Source organism: Ictalurus furcatus, chromosome 8, assembly GCF_023375685.1.
Source record: "Ictalurus furcatus strain D&B chromosome 8, Billie_1.0, whole genome shotgun sequence".
In the NCBI taxonomy this organism is placed as follows: domain Eukaryota; kingdom Metazoa; phylum Chordata; class Actinopteri; order Siluriformes; family Ictaluridae; genus Ictalurus; species Ictalurus furcatus.
The window spans coordinates 25,919,197-25,945,603 of record NC_071262.1 but is presented as its reverse complement, the minus strand read 5'-3'; the positions used below and the strand labels follow the sequence as shown (position 1 = coordinate 25,945,603).

At 41.8% G+C, this 26,407-nt stretch overlaps 1 protein-coding gene across 2 annotated transcripts; it reads left to right on the top strand.

Moving 5' to 3' along the window:
- The first annotated feature begins 1,531 nt into the window (after positions 1-1,531).
- On the top strand, positions 1,532-22,955 carry tapt1a (transmembrane anterior posterior transformation 1a). Of its 2 annotated transcripts, none has more exons than XM_053631779.1 (14): positions 1,532-1,746; positions 2,812-2,960; positions 8,056-8,174; positions 10,233-10,392; positions 12,190-12,325; positions 12,449-12,546; positions 15,774-15,843; positions 18,061-18,141; positions 19,490-19,599; positions 19,765-19,824; positions 19,920-19,988; positions 20,940-21,016; positions 21,129-21,292; positions 21,481-22,955. In XM_053631779.1, the coding sequence occupies exons 1-14, from the start codon at positions 1,560-1,562 to the stop codon at positions 21,735-21,737; spliced, it is 1,737 nt and encodes a 578-aa protein (XP_053487754.1). In that variant the 5' UTR covers positions 1,532-1,559; the 3' UTR covers positions 21,738-22,955. The 2 variants fall into 2 exon arrangements, with proteins under 2 accessions (XP_053487754.1, XP_053487753.1); XM_053631778.1 differs by having other exon boundaries at positions 10,230-10,392.
- The last annotated feature ends 3,452 nt before the right edge of the window (positions 22,956-26,407 follow it).

Genomic DNA, 26,407 nt, shown 5'->3' with positions numbered 1-26,407 from the left:
TGGTAAGTTTTTTTTTTCCACTGCTGGGAATGTAAAATTTGTGCAGGGAATACTAAACATACACCTTGCCAATGTTGTGATAAAACATAAAATCTGGGTCCAGGTTGCAAACCGAATTTAGGTTTTGTTGTCAAGTGTTCCTTTGGCAACATTGGCCTGCTTTAAAAAGAAAAGAAAAAAAACAATAGAAACCATCACAAAAAAAAATCTAATGGTTTCCACTACAATTAACATTACAAACCATCAGTTAATCATTAAAACCGTTACCATTTATTGGTCCTTTATTGTATCCACTAGACATAATATGCCACCAACAGAAGGCAACACATTACCAGTTGAGACCCACAGGGACCATTACAGTTTCCATTAAAACCAATACAATTCCTATTATAATCATTAAAACCGTTACAAATTTTATGTTGGTTCCTGATGTGCGTTTTCAGCAGGGTTGTATAATCAGAACCAACATTAACATTCAAATAAGACGCTGGGCCAAAGTGCGTTTGCTTCCTGGGTAGGACTCATGCAGTTTTAAATGTTTATTGAATGTACTTTTGCTAACTTTGCTGAGAATGTGCTTCACCAAGAAGTTCATTTGCTTTGCATGTAGTATCTTTTTTATATCATCCTGTCACCTTCACGGTTAAAACAGTGTCTTATTAAATAATTTTAATCTCATAAAGCCTTATTAATATGCGGGTGAGTTTAATTTTGTATGTTAAAGCTACACAAAAAATAAATAAATAAATAAAAATTAGAAGTAGTGTTGCCCTCTTGGCTGCGACATGTGATCCTCTTGCGCCATCTGGTGGTCAGTTCCGTTATATCGTTATTTATTTATTTATTTGTATATCGGTTAAATACATTTTAATATTTTATCTTATATTAACAGGGACGATTTAAAGTTACTTATGTCTACTTTATTGGATATAGTTGATTTACCTATGATATAAAAAGCTGAGATTTGAAATGAGCAACAAATCAAAAATGTTTTTTTTAAAATGTTTTATCAAAATTCTTGCTTAAAGTGTTTCTTAATTGTTAGGTGGATTTTATATATATATATTTTTAAATTACACATTTATTTGTTTATTTATTTTCATTTTGCATGTGTAGCTAGCAGATTTGCATGGGTATATACTAAACAGGCTATGATTATACAATCATAACAGTATTAAACAGAAATATTGGGTCAGACAATCTCACACACACACACACACACACAAACCATCAAACTTAAAACTAAGTTGCTTTATTTTTTGCCATTTAATTATTTAAAATGCTGCTCGGGTTCAAATTAGTTAAACGCTGTTTGGGTTGTTTGCCTCCTTATAGAGACTTGATGACGTAGCAGTTTAGTACCCACCCGTATTCCGACATATCCCGCTTCCTGCGCTATGATTGGTCAGCATCACTGCGCCCTCTGCGCTCTGATTAGACAAAGCTTCGCCCTCTCTCAAGGGCTCTATCTCTCACCAACGTAAACAGCAAAACGAGGCGGAAGTGCTCGGAATGCAGGTAGGGTAAAAAAATACAATAAAAAAAGCGTGAAATAAAAAATGGCGGACTCGCTCTGTGGAGGTTTGTCAGAGGAAATATATCCAAAGAAGGACAGCTCGGAGCGGGTGACACGCTCTTGGAGAAAGGTGGTAAGGACTGGTAAAAGCGACCCTGAGACAGAAATGGCGGAAACTCTGGGGTGTTATGATGGACAGTGTGGGAAAGAGGAGCGGCGCGAGCACTCAGGTGAGCTTCAGCATCTGACAGCTCGTGCACCTTTCGTGCTATGGAGACAGCTTTTTAATTCTCATAAACATTATCTATGAGCGTAAACACCTTAGAGTAATTTACAGCCTATAGGTCACCTCAGTGACACAGGTAAAATTAAATAAAAGTATCTGAGTCAAAACAACCACAGCAGTGTTTATGACATTAAAGGTGCGATAGTCATTTTTTAAAATGCCTCACTTGTATGAATAACGTGGAGAAATATGTAGACAGTTATCACAAAATAACGGTTTAAGCCATGACCTCAGCACACTTATATTAATTGACTGAGAAAACCTGTTTGAAAAACTGCAAACCGGTCCGGAAAGCTTGTTTGTGTTTGGATGGGCCTCTTGTCAGTCACTTCCTAGACCCCGCCCCCAACTTTCCATCACTCTATCCCATTTCATTGTTTCATTGTTAGCTGCTAAAAACAAACAAACAAACAAAAAACACGTTTCCGACTCCCGTTTTCTTGCAACGTTCAACATCATTAACGCGACATCCGACGTAGACGTAGCGGAGATGTCGGTGCAAACGTTATTCAAAGTCCCAGAATGCACCGCAGATATACCACCGAGTCAGGACAGAGCCTCGGCTCGGATAGTTAGCGATCTACCGGATGACAAGCGCGACGGCGGTTATTACGCTGGTGTAATCGGGATGAAAGTTGAAGCTTTGGAAGCTGATCTGTTTGAGCAGAGCGTACAGATGACGGGGTGAGAACGCAGGACAGGATAAAGGATTAAAGCGCCGCCGCATCAGCGTGAAAATTAGACATTTAAACTCATCTCAAGTTTAAAGTCAACCCAGGATTTCATTCCGAAATAAATCTTGGAAGCTGTTGAAAATCTCACGTTGCTTTTAAAGATTAATATGGAGGGCATTAAGGGTGGAGTATGTTTAGGATTAACTCTGATATGACTTTTTTTTTAGTTTGTTGGTCTGTTTTCACTTCGTTTAATGCTTCAGCTTCACCCTGACCTCCTTGAGTCTCCAAAAAAAAAAAACGTCCTGAGTGTCGTAACTTTGTATTCCTCTCAGACGAAGACGAGGCAGACGAGCCGTCTATTCTGAGATTCATGTGTGCCGAGTTAACCAGAGGTTACTTCCTGGAGCACAACGAGGCCAAGTACACGGAGCGCAGAGAGAGAGTCTACACGTGCATGAGGATCCCGAAAGAGCTGGAGAAGGTGGGCCTCACGCACACACTGTCCCATTTTCTCTCTCACACACAAAGCCACACATTGTCCTTTTTTTGTTGTTTTTTTCTTTTCCCTCACACACATCTTGAAGTCAGGCCGCACTCTTTCACTCACTGTGACGAAGAACTTGACTGCACTTTAGTTTCAGGATAGATCTGAATTCTCTCACTCGGGACAGAAGTGTGATGATGTGTAAGAAGTTTTATAATTATGTGACCTAGTGTAAGATTGCACAAGCCTCTCGTGCTGGATGGACGTGTAATCTTTCCAGCACAGGATTACACAACTCGGTAAGTAGCTACGGTTATAAACACACACAATCTACAGGTAAAGACCTCGACACGTAGGAATAATAAAAATGAAACAAAAACAAAATGCTTGCGATGTGCTGATGTCACACGATGGCATTCCTGTTGTAGTTGGAGTGAAGTTTAATAGGAGATAAGTTCAACAAAGTGCAAAAACGTTAGCACGTTCACCTCACACCTCCGGGGTTTGATTCCCACCGTGGCCCTGTGTGTGTGGAGTTTGCATGTTCTCCCCGTGCTGTCGGGGTTTCCTCCGGTTACTCCGGTTTCCACCCCCAGTCCAAAGACATGCATGGTAGGCTGATTGGCATGTCCAAAGTGTCCGTAGTGTATGAATGGGTGTGTGAGTGTGTATGTGATTGTGCCCTGCGATGGATTGGCACCCTGTCCAGGGTGTACCCCGCCTTGTGCCCCATGCTCCCTGGGATAGACTCCAGGTTTCCCCGTGACCCTGAAAAGGATTAAGCGGTATAGAAGATGGATGGATAGCGTTCAGTGTCCTATTGATGAGAAATCCAAAAGTTGAAGTAGTTGAGAAAGGAAAGGTTGGACTCAAAGTCCCAGAATGCAGTGCAGCTCTATGATGCAGTTATATATATATATATACACACACACACACATATAAATATATATGAGTTAAGGCTGGGCAATATGACAAAAATATCATATCACGATACTTGAGGACATTTCTATGATACACAATGCGTATCATGATATATAATTTAGCTGACAAACTGTCCACAAAACAGTAGTAAAATAAAAAAAAAACATTAATCCGAGTTTGACAATACTTTTCTTTAATGCCTACAAAGACAAAGAAGTTTTAAAATAAAAAAGTAAAAACAGCAGCATCCATTCTGTGCCATTTAATTTGTCTTTATTAAAAACTTTTTCTTTTAAATACATCACCATACCAACGATATCTCAGAAAAGTGTATCTTCGTAATCATTTATCACGATATCGATACAGTGAGGGAAAAAAGTATTTGATCCCCTGCTGATTTTGTATGTTTACCCACTGACAAAGAAATGATCATTCTATAACTTTAATGGTAGATTTATTTGAACAGTGAGAGACAGAATAACAACAAAAAAATCCAGAAAAACGCACATCAAAAATGTTATAAATTGATTTGCATTTTAATGAGGGAAATAAGTATTTGACCCCTCTGCAAAACATGACTTAGTACTTGGTTTAAAAACCCTTGTTGGCAATCACAGAGGTCAGACGTTTCTTGTAGTTGGCCACCAGGTTTGCACACATCTCAGGAGGGATTTTGTCCCACTCCTCTTTGCAGATCTTCTCCAAATCATTAAGGTTTCGAGGCTGACGTTTGGCAACTCGAACCTTCAGCTCTCTCCACAGATTTTCTATGGGATTAAGGTCTGGAGACTGCCTAGGCCACTCCAGGACCTTAATGTGCTTCTTCTTGAGCCACTCCTTTGTTGCCTTGGCCATGTGTTTTGGGTCATTGTCATGCTGGAATGTCCATCCACGACCCATTTTCAATGCCCTGTCTGAGGGAAGGAGGTTTTCACCCAAGATTTGACGGTACATGGCCCCGTCCATCGTCCTTTTGATGCGGTGAAGTTGTCCTGTCCCCTTAGCAGAAAAAAACCCCAAAGCATAATGTTTCCACCTCCATGTTTGACGGTGGGGATGGTGTTCCAGGGGTCATAGGCAGCATTCCTCCTCCTCCAAACACGGCGAGTTGAGTTGATGCCAAAGAGCTCCATTTTGGTCTCATCTGACCTCAACGCTTTCACCCAGTTGTCCTCAGAATCATTCAGATGTTCATTGGCAAACTTCAGACAGGGATGTATATGTGTTTTCTTGAGCAGCGGACCTTGCGCGCGCTGCAGGATTTCAGTCCTTCACGGCGTAGTGTGTTACCAATTGTTTTCTTGGTGACTATGGTCCCAGCTGCCTTGAGATCATTGACAAGATCCTCCCGTGTAGTTCTGGGCTGATTCCTCACTGTTCTCATGATCAATGCAACTCCACGAGGTGAGATCTTGCATGGAGCCCCAGGCCGAGGGAGATTGACAGTTCTTTTGTGCTTCTTCCATTTGCGAATAATCGCACCAACTGTTGTCCCCTTCTCACCAAGCTGCTTGGCAATGGTCTTGTAGCCCATTCCAGACTTGTGTAGGTCTACAATCTTGTCCCTGACATCCTTGGAGAGCTCTTTGGTCTTGGCCATGGTGGAGAGTTTGGAATAGGACTGATTGATTGCTTCTGTGGACAGGTGTCTTTTATACAGGTAACAAACTGATATTAGGAGCACTCCCTTTAAGAGTGTGCTCCTAATCTCAGCTCGTTACCTGTATAAAAGACACCTGGGAGCCAGAAATCTTTCTGATTGAGAGGGGGTCAAATACTTTTTTCCCTCATTAAAATGCAAATTAATTTATAAAATTTTTGACATGCGTTTTTCTGGATTTTTTTGTTGTTATTCTGTCTCTCACTGTTCAAATACAACTACCATTAAAATTATAGACTGATCATTTCTTTGTCAGTGGGCAAACGTACAAAATCAGCAGGGGATCAAATACTTTTTTCCCTCACTGTATATCGCCCAGCCATAAACTTACCTAATCATTTCGAACGGTGAAATTTTTCTGTGGCTACATTTCCACTGGGATTTCACTTCAAAAAATGTTCTGCAAAAAATCGTGAATGTAGGTGTTCCAATAATTCTGAAAATATTTTTATAAGGGTTTTTTTTATTTTTATTTTATTTACTTGGAACGATTAAAAGTATTTTAATTAAAAGTAAGATAAATTATTTCTAATATTTCAGTGTTAGATTTAACCACAAAGATCTTTAATAGGGGTGCCAATAGTTTTGAGGCTGACTCAGTAAACTCGATCTAAATCTAAAGAGCTAAAAGTGAACAGAAAAACACACACACTACGTTACCCGATGACATTTCTGTGTGTGTGTGTGTGTGTGTGTGTGTGTGTGTGTGTGTTTACTGCAACGTGTAATCAAGAGCACAGTTCACAGAAGATAAGATAAAGCATCTGAACGTCTAATATATTCATTCGTTTTCCATTCAAGTTTGTCAAATTACGCAGATGAAATAACTTTATATCAAAGTGCTGTTGAATTCTCAAATCTGATTGGTCCGAAGGTGTTGATTAATCTTGATTAACAGCAGCTTTAATGTACTCTCACCAGTAATTCATATCAAAGGTTTATATTCATGTGTACGGTAATGTTTCTGTAGTAACGGCTCCTCCACGGAAATGCGTACGGAGGACACTCCATATAATCCAAACTCAATATTAAACGGATGAAAAACCCACGTGTAAATCGTGGACACGTTTGATACGTTTACCGTACGGAGACGTTTATTTAACATTCTTGGAAGGAGTCTCCAGTTTTCCAAGTCCTCCGCCAATGGATTAGGACACGTCAGGATGTGACGTTATAAGTAAATGATCTTCATTACATGCTGTACAGAGCATTATAATCTGTATCGCAGGACACGCGAAAGAGTTTTGGAGTCTGTAGGGGGAACGTTATAGGACGAAGGATATAACGACTGTTTCATTGAAATGTAGGTTTGTGTAAACGTAAGTGTCGTGTGTTTCTACAATCCATATCAGACTCTTATTCTAAGGGGTCAGGTAATTAAAAACAACACTATTCATCACAACTGTTTTAAAAAAACAACAACAAAAAAAAACACTTTCGAATCCATCGTGTTGTGAAAGTAATGAGCATTTACTACCACTAGATGGAGCAGTAGAGCCACAAACTCACTAATAACCAGCTCGAACCTCAGTATTAATATAATCCTTAGATTTTCATAATCATTTCTGAGCTGTATTTAAAATTGTGTACGAATCTAAGGAGCTTGTTTTGGTTTTATTGCCCCGCCCCCAACCCCCCCGACTCCATCACCCCCCACACCACCACCACCGATACACTCACATACGTTCAAATTGAAACGTTTCTATGCACAGCTCATAAATACAGTGCCTGTGTTATTCCCCAGGTGAATGGAGGGAGTGTGTATGCTGTGCTGAGAGGTGAGGTTTGTGGTGCAGATGTTATAAATAAATGTATTAGCTAGTGAAAGCTCCAGTGTGCTCGGAAACCTAACGCTAGTCTTATTCACCGGCTTGTCGTCGGCCATCTTGAAAACGTTTTCTCATCCATTGTTAGCGGCCCTGGTAGCCTCTAACGTCTCTGCTACGTAAGCAACCGAAGAGCGCACGAAGTGTCCAACATTCACACTTGGTTTTTTTTTCGGTGCATCATCCGGGTACTTGCAGTGCACTACTACTTGTTGGAATTTTCATTGTGAACCCACTACTCGCACTATTTATACTACAAAACGGCGTAGAATAGTGCCTAAGTATTAGAGATCAACCAATATAGATTTTTTTTATAACGGATTCCGATTATTTGCATGTTTATGTGCCCGATAACCGATAGTTATTTATTTATGTATTGTTTTACTTCTGTTAGAGACGCAATTCTCAAAACGGCCACAAGATGGCGCCGGGTATCGATGGATCCGATACTAAAAAGCCGATAACCGATTATGGAAAAATGCTTAAATATTGAGGGGAAATATCAGTCGATCTCTAATAAGTATGTGATTTGATTGTCACAATTTCCTGTAACTGATTATTGGCGCATACGTACTCGGCTTTCCGCTTACCGAAAGCTGATTAGATGGATATTTACAAATAATTCTGTCCACTTGACTGTGTTGTAACTATCAAAGTGAGATTTCTGTTCTTCTCTGTCACGCAGCTCATGATGTTCGGCTGCTTCCTGTGCCTCGACGCGTTCCTCTACGTGTTCACCTTACTGCCCCTCCGAACCCTGCTCGCCTTCCTGAGACTGCTGACCATCCCCTGCTGTGGGCTTGGGTATACACACACACACACACACACACACACACACACACACACACAGACACAGACAGAGACAGACAGAGACAGACAGACCGAGAGGCTTCACTTCTTCCTCAAAAACACTCATTACGGCTGTAATATTTCCACTCGCATGCGCCGCACTCTTTAACAAACTGCGGCCTTTAAATAATTCATAATAAGTCATAATAAATAATTGACTTTCAAAGCATGCTTTCATATATCTCCAAAATGAATGATTTGATTTTTCAATTTGTAATCTTGTGCTTGTGAGCTCTAATATGTCGTCTTTTTGTTTCCTCGCCATATTCTTTCTCAGGGCACACGTGTGCCCGTACTGCAGAAGGAGCAGGTAGGCTTGCCATGTTAAACCATGAATCCATCCGTCCATCCATCCGTCCATCCATTAACCATCCAAAACCCATCAAACTCGTTAATGACAAAGTCAGAATGTTCTGCAAGCTCTGCCTCGACACTGTGTTGACGCCGCGCTGTAAACAAGAGCGCTCTCAGAACTGAAACCTCACGCTTCCTCATTTTCGCCGCACCTGCAGGAACCGTGCTCTTCGGAGACGGAGGTGTGGTCGGTTGTTTTTTCCTGAAGCAGTGTGCAGCTCTTACAAGCACTACTTCCGCTTCAAGTCTTGTTTTTCGCCTTTGTGTGTATCTCCGTGTCGAGCTGCACGCTGCATGCACCTTGTACGCCCCAGACGCACATCACCGACAGCAGTATGTAAACACACGTGATTTTCAGAAGCGCATCTCTAACCTGAATCCTGTCCTTAAGGGCAACGTAATGATATTCGGGGTGTTTTTATGTCAGTTTTATGTCAGATAGTAGTAAATCCAATGGTGAGCGCTTTATTTAGTATAATATATATAGTGTGCAGATTTATAGTTGTGGTCATAAGTTTACATACGCCGTACAGAATCGGCAAAATGTCGATGATTTGAAAAAATAATAATAATAAGACGGATTATAAAAATCACATTTAGTTGTTTATTTAGTGCTGACATGAATAAACTATTTCACATAACAGATGTTTACATATAATCCACCAGACACGATAATAACCGAGTTTACACAAATGAACCGGTTCAAAAGGTTACACACGCTCGATTCTTAATCCCGTGTGTCGTTACCTGGATGTGTTTATGTTTTGTGAGAGTTCTTCACGAGTCCCTGGTTCGTCCTGAGCGGTTAAACCGCCCACTGTTCTTCAGAAAAATCCTCCAGGTCCTGCACATTCTTCACTTTTCCAGCATCTTCTACATATCTGACTCCTTTCCTTTTAACAGCGGCTATATGATGTCGAGATCCGTCTTTTCACACCGAGGACGACTGAGGGACTCGTCTCGTACACGACTATTACACAAGGTGCAAACGTTCACTGATGCTCGAGAAGGCAACACGATGCATTAAGCGCCAGGGGGGTGTAAACTTTTGAACAGGATGATGATAAATGTAAATTATTATTTTGTCTATTGGGGAAAAATGTAAATAGCTTCTGAAGAACAGTACGAAATGGGGGAAAAAATTGATCTTTAAACAAAATAATAACAGTTTATGCCGATCATCCTGTTCAAAAGTTTACACCCCCTTCCCCTTTTCTTTATGCATCGTGTTGCCTTCTTGAGCATCAGCGGATGTTCGCACCGTTTGCGACCGCCCCCTCAGCCGTGTAATCTCCGCTCCCAGAATAGCAGTGAAGCAAAACTCCCGCTCTGACGAATGATCTCTGAGCAGAGCGAAACTACGGATACGCATCTCCTTCTAGCTCTTTTGTTTTCTCTTCCGTATCTCAGTCTGTCTGTTCACTCCAGAGGCATCGGAAATGTCGTCCGCGTGAGGAATGCGTTCTGCGCTACGTTCCATGTGTCATTTATATACAACCACACACGCGTACAGACACACACACACACACACACACACACACACATACACACGTGTGTGCGTAACAGTGTGATGAATGCTGTGAATAAATGTTGTGTCTACACAGTGTATATAACGTGTGTGTGTGTGTGTGTGTGTGTGTGTGTGGGTGCGCTCAGCAGCTCTCGGTTCCTGCAGCCAGCCCAGGTGTGTGACCTGCTGAAGGGGCTGATCATGGTGCTGTGCTGCTCCATGATGCATTACGTGGATTACGCCATGATGTACCATCTAATCCGAGGACAGTCCGTCATCAAACTCTACATCATCTACAACATGCTGGAGGTAGACACTGGTTAAAATGTCCAAATGCACCTGCACGTGATGAACAGTCAGCTTCAGAATTATTGGCACCCTGAGTAAAGTTGGGTTAAAAAAAACAACTCTTTGTAGTTAATTGACTTAATACAAGCTTTTAAAAGGAATTTGAACCGGTTCTCTTGTATGTTTAGGATTTCTTAAGCGATCAGTGACTACATGTTTCACTAGGGTTTAAAAATGAGGAAGATTTCAAACGTACACAAATGAAATGAGACAAAAGTGTGTTGCGTATGTCTTTTTTTTTTTTTTTTTCCCTAAATCAGACAACAAAACGTCGGCAATAATTGAGATGTTTAATAATTGAGAGCGGGCAGAGCTGTAACGAATCTACCTGCAAGAGGACACAGTGTTTGTGGGTTGTTTTTTTTTTTTTTTGTCTCCGTGGAGATTTACACAAGATGGAAACAATTTCGAGGTCACCAAGTGTCCAAATCTACCTACAAGCCTAAGAGAGAAACGTGGAGATCACCAAACCAAACACGGACTGAAATTGGTTTCGGTGGTTAAATGACGTTTTAAAAATAAAGTTTAGCTTTCTCAGCAACAGAAGTGGGTTTAGTGTGAAAACAACGATGGTTCCTAATCCACACTGCTGGTGTATGGTGTTGGATCTGTCTATCTATCTATCTTTTCTTGGGCTGTTTTTCCCTCCATCTATGGCATCATGAAGTACCAGGGCACTTTTAAATGTAAATCAGGCTGCCTCTGCCAGGAAGTTACAACTGGGTTGTAGTTCTTCTGGGCGGTAGATCTTCCATCAAGGCACACGTCCAGATCCACACCAAAACGGTTCAGTGAGTCTGGAATCGAGCTTTCTGATACGGCGAGCTGAAGAGGTTCTGAGATTCCCGAGGAGTCGTCCTTGCTCCGTATTCGCCAATCTCATCAAGTATTATAGGATTAGACTTCTACTTTAATAAGGGCGCCATTATTTCCGGAGCTGTCGGTAAGCGTGTCTGTAGATCGCCTAAGAGCATAAACTGCATTAAAGCGGGTTCAGGGTAGACGCCAGCTTCTGCCGTCAGATCACAGACATAACCAACGTTAACGGAAGAAGACAGGCGCGTTTAATGTTTGTTCACGGTGACGGCGTGCGTAACTAAGCGACAACGTTCTCTTCCGTTACGTGTTCCGTGTTCGTACATCCCAGTACTCGCGTACTCTTTTGCTACACGTTCAAAAGTCACAAAAAGACTGCATTCTTTTAGTGCGTAGTGAAAGTAGGCGAATTGCGACGCAAGAACTGGCGTTTTCTACACTCGTATTTGTCTCCACTACTCAAGTCGATAAAACGCGATGAAAACACTTCCACCTCTCGACAGTTTCCGCCCCCTATTCAATCGCGCATTTCTCCCGGCCAATCGGAGCAGAGGTGGGTGGGACTTTGAGACAGTTCAGCGATTTTCCTCTAACTCCCGCACTCCACCCCATTCAGACGCTCTGATGGTGTCAGAAGTCTGTTCATATGGCAGTATAAGTGGGCCTTAACTTGAACTTCTCTAGCTTTCAGGACGAATATGTCCACGTTAAGGTTCTCCATAAGCTATAAGTGTTGTTCCAAAACAATGTCTACAATGTCGCATTTAGAAGATATACGCGTTCAAAATGTACACTTTCTCTCTACCACCAAAACGGATCAGGAACTTCGATGACGTCATTCTGCACTTCAGCTTCGCATCGATTTTCTGTCCAATCAAATGCTCTCTAGAAGCCGAAGTGTCCCGACCCCCCAACATTTATAAAAATGTTTTATTCCCTCAGGTGGCAGACCGTCTCTTCTCCTCCTTCGGCCAGGACATTCTGGACGCTCTGTACTGGACCGCCACCGAGCCGAAGTCCAGGAAGAGATCTCACATCGGACTCATTCCGCATTTCATCATGGCCGTCTTCTACGTCTGTATCCTTCTCGTGTGTAACAGTGTTTGTTGTGAATATAGAAAGGGCTCAGCTGTGTGTAAGGGTTTTATCCAGAACCGTGTGTGCTGTGTTATTAGTTTTCCTGAACATGAATGTGTCCCAGTCCTGCACGCCATCCTCATCATGGTCCAGGCCTCCACGTTAAACGTGGCCTTCAACTCGCACAACAAGTCTCTGCTCACCATCATGATGTCCAACAACGTGAGAACCCACACACACGTACACACTTTATTTGGACAGTCCACAATGGAGACTTTAAAGTCAACAAAACATCTACAGACCTATGAATAGCCTGTCATGTGACTCATCAACCGGCCGATTATCTGATTCTCTACAACATTTCAATAGTTTATGCAATTTGCCAATAATGACAATGTTTCATTCATTAATGAATGGCATGTTGTGCAGTTTAACTGTTTATAGTTCAATTTAATGCCTATCTCTCTCTCTCTCTCTCTCTCTCTCTCTCTATCTATCTCTCTATCTCTCTTTCAAGTCAAAGTCAAAACGTTGCTTTATTGAATTTGACTTTCTCTCTCTCTCTCTTTCTGTCTATCTCTCACTCAAGATAAAGTCCAAAGTAGGGATGCACCGATACCAGTACTCGGGTGTTGGCCCGATACCGTGCTCATGTACTCGTACTCGTACTTGTAAAACTACCCCGATACAACCGCACCGATACCACTTTATGACAACGTGACATAGCCTAACCTCTCGTCAGTTGAGCAGGTAGTCGGAAGAGGAGCAATGTCAGCGATTTGGAGATATTTTAAGATAAGTGATGATGATGAAAGGAGAGCAGAATGCAAACTGTGCTCTGCTAAACTGTCAAGAGGAGGGGTAAAAAATAGCTCATTTAACACAAGCAATTTGATTAAACATCTAAAGAACAAACATAACGCCGAGTGCAAAGAGTTTGCTAATGCTAGCAGCGGGGAACAGCAACAACCAACCTTGCACCAGAGACAAGCCACGGGCAGTAACAATAACTGAAGCTCTTACCCAGTTCATTGCTCTTGATGACCAACCGTTGTCAGTTGTAGATAATCCAGGATTTCGTCGTCTTCTTGGTGTACTTGAGCCGAAGTATGAGATTCCCAGCCGTCACCACATTACAGATGCTGTATTACCAAAGCTGCATGACTTTTTTTTTTGACATTTCGGCCTTCAGCTTCACCACTGATATTTGGATTAGCAGTGTCAGCCCAATGTCTCTTATAAGTTGAACAGCACAGTGGATTGATGAGGATTTCACTCCCCAGAGAGTCGTTTTACAAGCACCGCAGTTTAGGGGTTTGCACACTGGCCAAGCCATAGCAGGTGCGTTTGATGACATGCTTCAGACGTGGGGCATTCCGAAAGGTGTGAAGTACTCATATCGGTACTTGGTATCGGCAAGTACCCAAATGTAAGTACTTGTACTTGGTCTGAAAAAAAGTGGTATCGGTGCATCCCTAGTCCAAAGGTTGCTTTATTGACTTTGACTTTCTCTCTCTCTCGCTCACTTGATTGGATCTCTCTCTCTCTCTCTCTCTCTCTCTCTCTCTCTCTCTCAAGTCAAAGTCCAAAGGTTGCTTTATTGACTTTGACTTTCTCTCTCTCTCGCTCACTTGATTGGATCTCTCTCTCTCTCTCTCTCTCTCTCTCTCTCTCTCTCTCTCTCTCTCTCAAGTCAAAGTCCAAAGGTTGCTTTATTGACTTTGACTTTCTCTCTCTCTCGCTCACTTGATTGGATCTCTCTCTCTCTCTCTCTCTCTCTCTCTCTCTCTCTCTCTCAAGTCAAAGTCCAAAGGTTGCTTTATTGACTTTGACTTTCTCTCTCTCTCGCTCACTTGATTGGATCTCTCTCTCTCTCTCTCTCTCTCTCTCTCTCTCTCTCTCTCAAGTCAAAGTCCAAAGGTTGCTTTATTGACTTTGACTTTCTCTCTCTCTCGCTCACTTGATTGGATCTCTCTCTCTCTCTCTCTCTCTCTCTCTCTCTCTCAAGTCAAAGTCCAAAGGTTGCTTTATTGACTTTGACTTTCTCTCTCTCTCGCTCACTTGATTGGATCTCTCTCTCTCTCTCTCTCTCTCTCTCTCAAGTCAAAGTCCAAAGGTTGCTTTATTGACTTTGACTTTCTCTCTCTCTCCCTCTCTCTCTCCCTCTCTCTCTCTCTCTCTATCTATCTCTCATGCAAGTCAAAGTCAAAAGTTTGCTTTATTGACTTTGACTTTCTCTCTTTCTTGCTCACTTGATTGGATCTCTCTCTCTCTCTCTCTCTCTCTCTCTCTCTCTCAAGTCAAAGTCCAAAGTTTGCTTTATTGACTTTGACTTTCTCTCTTTCTTGCTCACTTGATTGCATCTCTCCCTCTCTCCCTCTCTCTCTCTCTCCCTCCCTCCCTCTCTCTCTCTCTCTCTGTCTATCTCTCACTCAAGTCAAAGTCAAAAGGTTGCTCTATTGACTTTGACTCTCTCTCTTTCTTGCTCTCTTGATTGCATCTCTCTCTCACTCTCTCTCTCTATTCAAAGTCAAAAGGTGGCTTTATTGACTTAGACTCTCTCTCGCTCACTCACTTGATTGGATCTCTCTCTCTCTCTGTCTCTCTCAAGTCAAAGTCAAAAGGATGCTTTATTGACTCTGACTCTCTCTCACCCTCACTCGATTGTATCTCCCCCCGCCCCCCATGCCTCGCTATCTCGCGCTCAAAAAACAAAGCTTGTCATTTTACAGAGAAACCAGAAAGCATAAACTCTTTCGTCCTGAAGCCTTCCCTGTGCTGATAAACTTCACAAAGCACCGTGACCGTTACAGACCCTTTACAACCGAAGCTCCTTCCGTAAACGCTAAATAATCGTCTCCTAACAAAAACGTCACCACGTCAACAGTCGTTTACTTTTTACAACGTTAAACAACAAAACGTTTATTATTAGTCTTGGATTACGTGGAGCGTCCGCCACCCAGGTCCCTGCGAACGAGCTGTTACTATAGAAACAACGACATATTAGGACGAGTGCATCGATATTAACCTCTCGGTTTACGTTCGAGCCAGAGCTACCCGTGCTGTCATACAAAAAGAACGCAGACCTTCTGACCAATCAGATTCGAGAATTCAGACGCACTATGTTATAACACCTTAACGTATTGATGATGTATTAGAATTCGGGCGTTTCATATAAACCCTTGATCTGCCTTGCAGCTGGAACAAGTGTCAGGGCTGCTGTTAATAGAAAATGAACCAACCAATCAGGGTTGAGAATGATTGATCGACAGACTTGTCCTTCGTGCTATTTCAATGAGGTCTATAGATGGACTATCCGAATAAAGTGGCACCAATATGAGAACTTTTATTAGTTGGCTTGTTTTTTTAAATGCACATGTACAATGTGTTCCAGTGATGCGGTGTGTGTTTATTTTCTCTCTTTTATTCTATTCTCTCGTTTCTCACAGTTTGTGGAGATCAAAGGAAGCGTCTTTAAAAAGTTTGAGAAAAATAACCTCTTTCAGATGTCTAACAGCGGTAAGTCAGTTAAATCCACCATTCTTTATGCGACATCCATCCATCCATCCATCCATTTATCCATTTTCTGTACCGCATATAGAGTCGAAGGGAGCCTGGAGCTCATCCCAAGGCTCTCGGGGCACAATGTAGGGGACACCCTGGACGGGGTACCGATCCATCGCGGGGCACAATTGTACACACTCGCACACTACAGACAATTTAGAAACGCCAATCAACCTACGACACACGTCTTTGGACTGGCGGAGGAAACCAGAGCTCCCAGAAGCAACCCCTGTGTTAACGTGTTTAATATCAGACACTTTAAAGCAGCGATACCGCGCTTTTGAAATGCTAATCGGAGCTTGCAGGCGTCGACTGGTGCTGACAGGCTGTGCACGGGTCTGAATGGCTCTCTCGTCCAGCTCCCGGCGGCCCGTTTGAAGCTTTTCAGCACCGTGTCTGAATGACAGATGTGCTGTAATCAGCTCCTATTCTCTGCCTCCCGCCTCAATTTCCCTCTTCGCCCCGTGTCCCCGAGGACAGTACTTTTCTCTATTTTCCCGGCTGTCCTGTACCAAACCCTGGAGTGCCTCATTCAGAACGGTTCTCCTGATAAACGTGCACGCTAAACCTCCATTATTCTCATTTGTTGTTTGTCTATGTGAACCCTGTTATTGAACAGTTTCACTGTCCAAATACTGTTTGAATTTACATAATATTTTATATCTAAAGGGGGGGGGGAAACATTTATACGGGCAGGGGCCAATATTCTACACGGGTCTATGGGTCTCCTTCACTTTTTTTTTTTTTTTTTTTGATATTGTTTCTTGTCTTCTGGGAAACATGTCAAAATCTCATGTAGCTTCTGAAGGGTGGTACTAAATGGAAAAAAAAAGAAAAGATATTTAAACAAAGCAATCACAATTTACATTTACGATCATCCTGTTTAAAAGTTTACACCCCGCCCCCACACGCCCCCCCCCTCCCCACTGGCTCTTAATGTATCGTGTTGCCTTCTTGAGCACCAGTGAACGTTTGCACCTTTTGTAATAGTCGTGTACGAGTCCCTCAGTCGTCCTCGGCGTGGAAAGATGGATCTCGACATCATATAGCTCATTCGGGATGACACTAAATTAAAAAACCCAAAGCAATTTTATGATCCTTATTTATTTTTTAAATAAATATTAATTTTTATTAATATTTTTATTATTTTTTAAAAAATATTGCAGATTCTGCAAGGGATATGTAAACTTATGACCTCAAAAGTATATCGCATTTTCGTTTGGTTTAAAAAAAATTTTTTTAAATTTAAAAAGAGGCACGGTAGAAAATGTTTTGTAAAGAAACTCATCTTTTATCTCCTTGAACTAACAAGCGAGCAGTTGGAATTAATGCATTATATACACACGACCGGTCAAAAGTTTAGACACACTCATTCTTTATTTTTATTATTTTTCCACATTTTAGAATAATAATAAAGTCATCAAGACTCTGGAGTAACACAAATGGAACTACGGGAATTATGTAGTGATAATAAATCCAAATAATTTAGTATTCTAGCATCTTCAAAGTAGACACGCTTTTCGCCTAGAAATTTCCAGAAATGTTTTCTTGGCGTTTTCTCACCCGATTTCTTGAGGAATTTCCCTGAGATGATTTTTCACCCGTTCAAATAGATATATTGTTTTGTAAATAAAACGTTAGTTTTCTAATGAAAGAAACGAATACGTCGGCGCGATTATATTTTTGTCTACGACACCGATTTCACCCGTTTAATCACACGCCTTCAGATCAAAAGCTTTTTAACATCATGAGAAACATGATCAGTCGGGCGTCCACAAACTTTTGGCCGGTAGTGTGCGTAGTGACCCGTGTCCATTCAGTTGTGTCGATTCTGAGTGATTATGATGAATCTGACACGGAGTGCTCTCAGGTATATAGCGTACAGTTCTTCCGTGCAGTTGTTCTACACTGTATGTCGTGAGCGCACACAGTGAATACGAAGATGTTCGAGAGCTTGAAATGGGGCGAAATATCAGAATCACCAAATCATTACTGTGGTTAAATCAATAAAAATCGACGGTACACAGATTGTTTGTAATATCACATACATGTTCACGGAAATGATTTGAATCACAGTTGTTTTTCGATCCGAATGGAATTTCTGAAAGACTTTTGCCAGCCGTAGTGTGAGAGGATGCTGATGACGGCTTGTTGCTGCTCTCTGACCTGCAGACATTAAGGAACGCTTCACTAACTGCATCCTGCTGCTGATTGTGTGTCTGAGGAACATGGAGCAGTTCTCCTGGAACTCAGGTCTGGACTCTACCACCCTCACACTGTAGTCTTTCAGACCTAAATCTAGCCCCGGATGTAAATGTAGACATGCAGAACGCTGTCCGCGTTCGCTTAGTGTTTCAACTTCTTTAAACCAGGCCGCAACTTACAAGACGCGCTTTGTATCTGGATAACCTGTGTGTGTGTGTGTGTGTGTTTGTGTGTGTGTGTGCGTGCAGTGTGTGTTAGAGGAGATACTGAAGTAACTGTAGGAATGCTCAAACCTGATTGGTCAGATTGGTGATTGGTGGAAGTGGAATAACACTCCACACCAAGCTGTTACAAAAATATATACTCGTCTTACACTTCATGCCACATCTCTCTCTCACACACACACACACACACACACACACACACGCACACATGGCATGCATTACTGTATTTTCATATAACTGTATGACCATGTTAAAGCACCCGTTCTAAGCTTCTTTATAACGGCTGATTCACATCGCTGACATTTCCTCTTAATGTAATGTCTTAGCAACTTTGAGATGGAGAAAAAAAGAGAGCATGGTGAATGAATGCTGCGACATAATCGATAACAGGAAGTAACTTTTTTTGTTTGTTTGTTTTGTTTGCGTATGTTCCACAATAAGCGTCGACCGATAGTGGAATTTACCGATATTGATAACTAAGTTGGGCCGATAAGTTTTTACCATCGATACTGAATGAAAACCTAATCAAATATTGCTGAACTTCTTTTATTACAGAAATAAACAGCACAGACTGTAGCATGAAAATGTACTGTACTTCTTTTAAATGAAATAAATATTAATATATATGAACTGTTAATAAATACAAAGGTAAATAAAAGATATGCATCCAAACCGAGCCCAAAAGTAACACTCCGAATGACAAATAAAATAGAAATAGAGACGCTTCCAATAACACAACAAAATTAGTCAGTGAAAGTTTTTATTTCGCCTCTAGAGGCCGCTCTCGTTCCGATGATCTGTACCGATCAATCGGTCGAGCTCTATTCCGCAATATTAAATGTAACTATAAACGAATAAAAAAAATATGGTGGCATTCTTTAATTAATAAAGAAATGTAATAGTTGTCAAATTTTTTACTATATATATTATATATAAAAACAGGGCGTGAACACCATCACACCGCCGTGTCGCTGATTATTTACCTATAACCACTGTTGTATTCCTTACAGAGTAAACAGTTTGTGCGTACCTATTTATTTTATTTTATTTCATTCAGAAATAATCAGTGCAACATTTTGTAAATAATTCTTCATGACTTTTGGATTTTGAAGCCACACCTATTGACATCAATGGTGTATTATTTATTTATTTATTTATTTTTGTTGTTTCAGATCACCTGTGGGTGCTGCTTCCAGACGTCTTCATGGTGGTGGCCTCCGAGGTGGCCGTGGACGTCGTAAAGCACGCGTTCATCACCAAATTCAACGACATCACTGCAGACGTACGGAAAGTTTAACTGGGTAGACGTGTAGAATGTGCAACTCCATACACCATATGGGGCATCTACAGCCTCTAGCACTACAGATTCGATCAGTTTATTTTTTATCTTCCCTGGTATGTGTGTGTGTGTGTGTGTGTGTGTGTGTGTGTGTGTGTGTGTGTGTAGGTGTACAGTGAATACAAAGCCAGCTTGGCCTTTGAGCTCGTCAGCAGCCGGCAGCAGTATGTGAGTGTTTGGTCGCACTGATGCCAGAGCATTTTGGTGTTAATTGTGCTGGTAAATGCCGTTGTTTCTCACGCTTTGTGGTTTGGTCTGGACAGGCGTACACAGACTACAGTGACTCGGTGGCCAGGAGAATGGGCTTCATCCCTCTACCTCTAGCTGTTCTGGTGAGACGCTGCATTTCACATTTAGAGTCAAATAGAGCAAAACCAGCTCAACCAGCTCCCTAGTTCCAGTAGTCAGGGCGCTGATCAGGGAGTCGGCCATTTTAAGATTGTCTCAATCGCAAAATCCTACCAATGCACGGAAAGTTCGCTCCCTAGAAAAAAAAAAATCCCACGATGCACCACAAAAACCATTGAGCATCTGGAAATGACATCATATTTTCTGAAACTTCTCAGCTCGAGATAAATAAATAAACAGTGGATGAACTCTCAGCCGACTTCGTGTACAAATCTAAGCAGCGTGTTTATCGTTGTTGTGGCTCTCAAATTGTTACATCCGTTAGCGATTTTTAACTTTATTTGACGTTCGTTTGTAGGTCCCATACGATCCGTCTTGAAGTGCCGCGACAGAAACGTGTGTGATTAAGCTAACACATTTATATGACATGTAATGTCAGAAAGATATCGGTCCTGCCCGTCGTCGATGGATGTCCGTGGTGACGTTACCAGTACCCGAACCCGTGCTCTCGATATACTGGTTCACGACCCAGGGAGCTCGGGAGCTGAGTGAAACACACCCTATGTGTGGGGAGAAATGGCGTTACTCTCTCCCCTGTGAATCAAAGTGAAACTAGAGACACTATTTTGTGTGTGTGTGGGTGTGTTAGCTGCTGTATGAGGAAGAGGACAGAATGCACATTTTAATTGTAAATACAATTAGACTGACATAAATATTTCATCATCGTATACAGACCAAGATGGTTAAGTTTTATGGCTAGAGAACTTTATTGAACCATTAGCTTGAGCTAACTAGAGCTAACTAATCTAGCAATCGTGCAGTCGTGTTGTTGTTTTTTTTCGTAGACCAGGATCAAACTATGAATCGTAACGCAGTCTAGGCTCGTGTCCAAAGGTGTGATCTCTACAGTATCGTTATCTCTCGGTCTCTCTCAGGTGATCCGAGTGGTGATGAGCTCGGTGAAGATCCAGGGAGCGCTCGCGTCTGTCAGTCTGCTGCTCTTCTACCTAGGGTAACTTGCTGCTCGGTACACGTGAAAGAGAAAGCTGGTTTAAAGTGCGCAGTAGTGTTCGTTTGACAGTGTTTTGTCTGGGTGTTTTTTGGGTTTTTTTTTTTTTTTGCAGAATGATCACACTCAAAGTGTTGAACAGTATAGTTCTGCTGGGAAAATCCTGCCACTATGTTAAAGAGGCCAAGATGGAGGGGAAGCTGTTTGATAAACCTCAAACTCCAGCGCCGAAAACGACTCCAAGAACACCCAGCCATGCCAAATCCCCGTCTCCGACAGGTAACGCTCAGCTGAGTTACGTTACATGCCACGGTTACAGTCCATTTCCACACCATGACACATGCTTAACATATCCGAATTTTGCTTCTGAAGCTGATGTCGTGTATATTTTCTGTCTCTCTCTCTCTCCCTCACTCTCTCTCTCTTTCTCTCTCTCTCTCGCTCTCACTTTCTATACCTATTCCCAGATAAGCCAAAATCCCAGAATCCCTCTCCCTCCATCACCTCCATCACCAAGCAGCCTGCCCCGCGCTCATCAGAGCTCCTCCCCCCAGCTCCAAACCCTGTCACCATGGAAACCAGCGAGCCTGCTCCAGAGAGTCCCTCTAAAGCAGAGGAGGACAGCAGCGAGACTCCTCACGGCACCGAGCTCAAACACAGAACACAGAAGAAAGACCTGCTGGAGATCGATCGCTTCACGCTGTGTGGCAACCGCATACTTTAACCGCCGCAGCTTCAGCTCAGAGACGAGACCGAAACGCCGCGCCCGGCGTGTCCCCGGGAGGGGGTGGAGGGCCGGACGAGACACACAGGAGATACACGGCGAGATGAACATTCCAGTGACGTGGAATCTGCTGTCCAGCGTCCTCTCCTTGTTTTAGACTTGAATAGAGAGTGCAGTGGATCTGCGCTTTCCTGAACCTTCTGCCACAATGCGAGAAATTTCAGACAAACGTCAGACATTTCAGAAGGACAGAAAGTTTTTAAATGTGATTAGGTATAATGATCTCAGAGATCAAAATCGAATAAACAGGCAACCCAGCGTTGATTATATAGGGGTCCAAGACGAAAACCGTGTTTCATATTTAAAAATAAAACGGTACAGTATACTTTTATTGCTTTACAGATGATAGAAACCCATAAAATAACACCACATTTGCATAATATTTTAAGATGTTTCCTGTAACGGCGAGCCCTGAAGCTTTGATTCCACTTATACCACAGCAGTTTGCCAACACTGTCGTTTTTATCCGTTTAAAGCTACATTATGTTGTGGAGCAGCTGCGAAATGAGTTCCTATTATCACTTACGTTAAAGCAGCTATAAATTATACTTACAGTACCGAACCCTCCTTTTTTTTTCCCCCCCTCTCCTCTTGTCTTTCTTGAAGACAAATAAAAAATAATAATAATCTGAAGTGGCGGAAAATTTAAAGGTACAGCTTTACTGCTGACTCTTCTAACAAAGCTCTGACACTAGAGACTCCTTCCAAAAACCGTTAAATAAACGTCTCCTTAGAGAAAACGTCGCCGCGATAATAATTAGAGGTTTTCCTCCGCTAGATCGTCGAAAGGTTTAGATTACGTGGAGCAGCCACCGTACAGGTCCCTGGGAATTAGCCGTCACTATGGAAACGGTATCGCGTTAGAAGGAGAATATAGACGGTTTCTGATCAGACGATCGGATTCCGCCGTACAAACGTAACTATAACTACAAGATACGCAGATTTTTAAAAATAAAATAATATAGAAATCTTACAGTGGAATTTATATATATATATGAAACCATGAAAATAATTACAATAACTTATTTTAACTGACTAGAAAAACATTTTCGCCTTGAACCCGTAAATACGCTGTGTTGCTTGTTTATTAAATATATCGATGTAGTAATTAATAAAGCATCATCTCAAGAGAACGCATTAGGCCGGGTTTAGTACAGGCCATTAGTAGATGTTCTAGATAGTGATAGTGCCTGATTTAATCCATGTGATTCCGGCTTGTTGCTGGTCACATGGCTGGTACCTCGGAGTTTTTCCCGAGGTTGAAGTCCGAGTAGAAAAGGCTTGAAGCTCATACTGAGCGTACTTTACTCATCATCGTTTAACACGTTCATTTCTACTCTTATATTCATCTATTGATGAAATTCCGATTTTATTCCGACAATTATCGTAGCGTATCGTTTACCTTTAATTCGCCAACGATTTTGGTTCTAGAAAATCCGCCAGGATCAAACGACCCATGCTTACATGTTCTTAAAGAAGAAATGAATGACTTGCATATCCTATAGTCGATATAATGAACGTGACCTTCAGCAGCATTCAGGATTCATTTTGTAATGAAATTCAATCTTTTCACTTTGGTTGACAGTTTCTTACATTACCCACAATGCCGTTTGACTAGCTGCTGATACGGGCGCATATGGGAAATCATCTCCTGCCGAGAGAGAGCGACGCGGCGGCGCTTGAGTAAAGCAGCATACCCGTGTCATCACACACCTCCACATCTGTACACTGAGCTTCCAAAGCTTCAACTTTCACGCCATCACACTCGTCATCTTGTAGATCGCTAACAATCCGACCCAAGTCTCTGGCGTAACTCGGCCGTGATGCATTTAGGAGACTTTTGGGTCCAATGGTTGCGCTAACATCTCCGCTAACATCGTCATTAGCATCTCCGCTAACATTTCCCTTAACATCTCCACTAACATCGTCATTAACATCTCTGCTAACATCTCCGCTAACATCGTCATTAGCATCTCCGCTAACATTTCCCTTAACATCTCCACTAACATCGTCATTAACATCTCCGCTAACATCTCCGCTAACATTTCCGCTAACATCTCCGCTAACATTTCCATTAGCATCTCCGCTAACATTTCCATTAGCATCTCCGCTAACATCTCCATTAACATCTCCGCTAACATCTCCATTAGCATCTCCGCTAACATTTCTATTAACATCTCCGCTAACATCATTAACATCGCCGCTAACATCACCACTAACATCTCCGCTAACATCTCCATTAACATCTCTATTAGCATCTCCGCTAACATCGTCATTAGCATCTCCGCTAACATCGTCATTAACATCTCCGCTAACATCTCTGTTAACATCGTCATTAGCATCTCCGCTAACATCTCCTATCCCTGATTGTTTAAAAAAAAACTCTCCTCCTATTATTGACCGCCATTGCAACTGCACTAGCAATGTTGCAACGAATCACTAAACACACCACAAATATTACATCATCATCATCATCATCATATTTAACGTGTTTCAGGGTGGAGTTTTCCTTTAAAGCCCCCAGATATTTGATCTGGTCTCCGAATCTCCCACGAGCGCAGCGAAACCAGCCGAGAAGAACGTGGCACTGATTTACCACAGTGTCTCAGGCACTTTTACTGTCTGCTTTAACATGTGCAGGTCATTCGCTCTCCTGTTTACATCGCTCACTCGGGGAACATGTCGAACATTTCTAACACCGCCTCGTTCGTAGTGAGGTTTGATTTCAGTTCACTTCAGCTAATCGTTCCGTTTGGCAATAAAATGTGACTCTAATGAAGAATTAACATAGTCCTCAGATCTAGTCCTAGTAATTTATTCTGAGCGTTTTGTACGTGTAACACGATTCATTTCAGGGAGGAAACGTTCTTTTTTGTTTGTTTGTTTGTTTGTTTGTTTGTTGTTTGGTTTTTTTTGGTCATTTCAGCACACTACGCAAGTCTGGCTCATGCAAAACATTCCTAAGAGTATTAAAGCTGATTTGATTTTATTAGCGTCGTCATGAGCCGAGGGTTGTGTTCGGGTGTGCTCGTTCAGTGTTTTCCTACTAAGATAATGTTTCTTTTTAACACACCGTTACACCAGCAGTGCAGGGACGCGTGTCTGATTTCATGTGTGTGTTTTTGGAACGGTTAATAAAGTTGCTTTGTAATGTCATTAGATTGAGTGTTTTCTCAATTATTACTGTTTACGTGTGAGAAGATTTCAACTTTATGCGCTACGATGATGGTTTATACAGTCGAGGTCATACGTTTACATACGCCGTGCAGAGTCTTAAAGATTTTAAATGAATTAATAAATAAATAAGACGGATCATAAAAGTGGTATTTTGTTGTTTTATTTAGTCGTGCCCTGAATAAGATATTTCACATAACAGATGTTTACACACATATAGTCCACAAGACACGATAATAACCGAATTTACACAAATGAACCAGTTTAAAAGTTTACACACGCTCGATTCTTAATCCCGTGTGTCGTTACCTGGATGTGTTTATGTTTTTTGTGAGAGTTCTTCACGAGTCCCTGGTTCGTCCTGAGCGGTTAAACCGCCCACTGATCTTCAGAAAAATCCTCCAGGTCCTGCACATTCTTCACTTTTCCAGCATCTTCTACATATCTGACTGCTTTCCTTTTAACAGCGACTATATGATGTCGCGATCCATCTTTTCACACCGAGGACGACTGAGGGACTCGTCTCATACACGACTATTACACAAGGTGCAAACGTTCACTGATGCTCGAGAAGATAACACGATACATTAAGAGCCAGGGGGGGGTGTAAACTTTTGAACAGGATGATCGGTGTAAATTGTGATCATTTTCTTTGGCTTCTGTGTGCTATTTGGAAAAAAAAAAAAGTCATTTGTGGTTTGGTTAGCCAATTACTATCTGAAAAGTTTGTTTAAAACACGTCTTTTTTGTTTTGTTTTGTTTGTTTGTTTGTTTGTTTGTTTGTTTTTGCTAGCCCATTTTACTACAAATGCCACCATTTTGAAATGACATCACGGAGAGATTACGAATTAGGACGTTGATTAAGTTCATTTTTCCGCACGCGGAAGTCATGATCAGACTCTGGTTTTGGAGATTAAACCAAACAGGTGTTTTGTTTTTTCTTTTCTTTTTCACATTTGAAACTAGCTAGCTTCAGCTAACTGCTACCAAAATCACTGACTGCACCTTTAATGCCCAGAACATGTGAGTAGTGTGTTGCTGAATGCCCGTGACCTTCAGACTGGTTATATGTTTAATCCAGCTCCAGCCATCCCTGCGCTTTGCTGGGGTTTAAAGGCTTAATCGCCTTAAAGAGAACCCTCACTGCCTCTCTGTTTCACCTCCCTCTGTGTCCCGCCCTGCCCCTTCTTCTCTCTCTTTGTCCACGATGCCATTTCACACAGTGGTCATGTTTTAGAGCTTTTACAACAGAGCGAGTCCTTGACCTTTTCAGACTCTTTCACTCCACACGTCCATGAAGATGTGTGCTGCCGATGTACAACAAACCCATTCAACCTGAAGCTGGAGAAAAAAGCTGCAAAAAGAAATCTGTTCCTATTTCAAAACTGAATTGCCGAATATGGATTCGATGATCCATGCACTAGATCAGATCCGTC

Excerpts from the sequence above, each read along its gene's own strand:
- tapt1a (XM_053631778.1), top strand. The coding sequence starts at position 1,560 with ATGGCGGACTCGCTCTGTGGAGGTTTGTCAGAGGAAATATATCCAAAG. Across the intron at positions 8,175-10,229 it reads ATCCCCTGCTGTGGGCTTGG|CAGCTCTCGGTTCCTGCAGC; the intron begins GTATACACACAC and ends GGGTGCGCTCAG. Across the intron at positions 21,293-21,480 it reads CAAATCCCCGTCTCCGACAG|ATAAGCCAAAATCCCAGAAT; the intron begins GTAACGCTCAGC and ends ACCTATTCCCAG.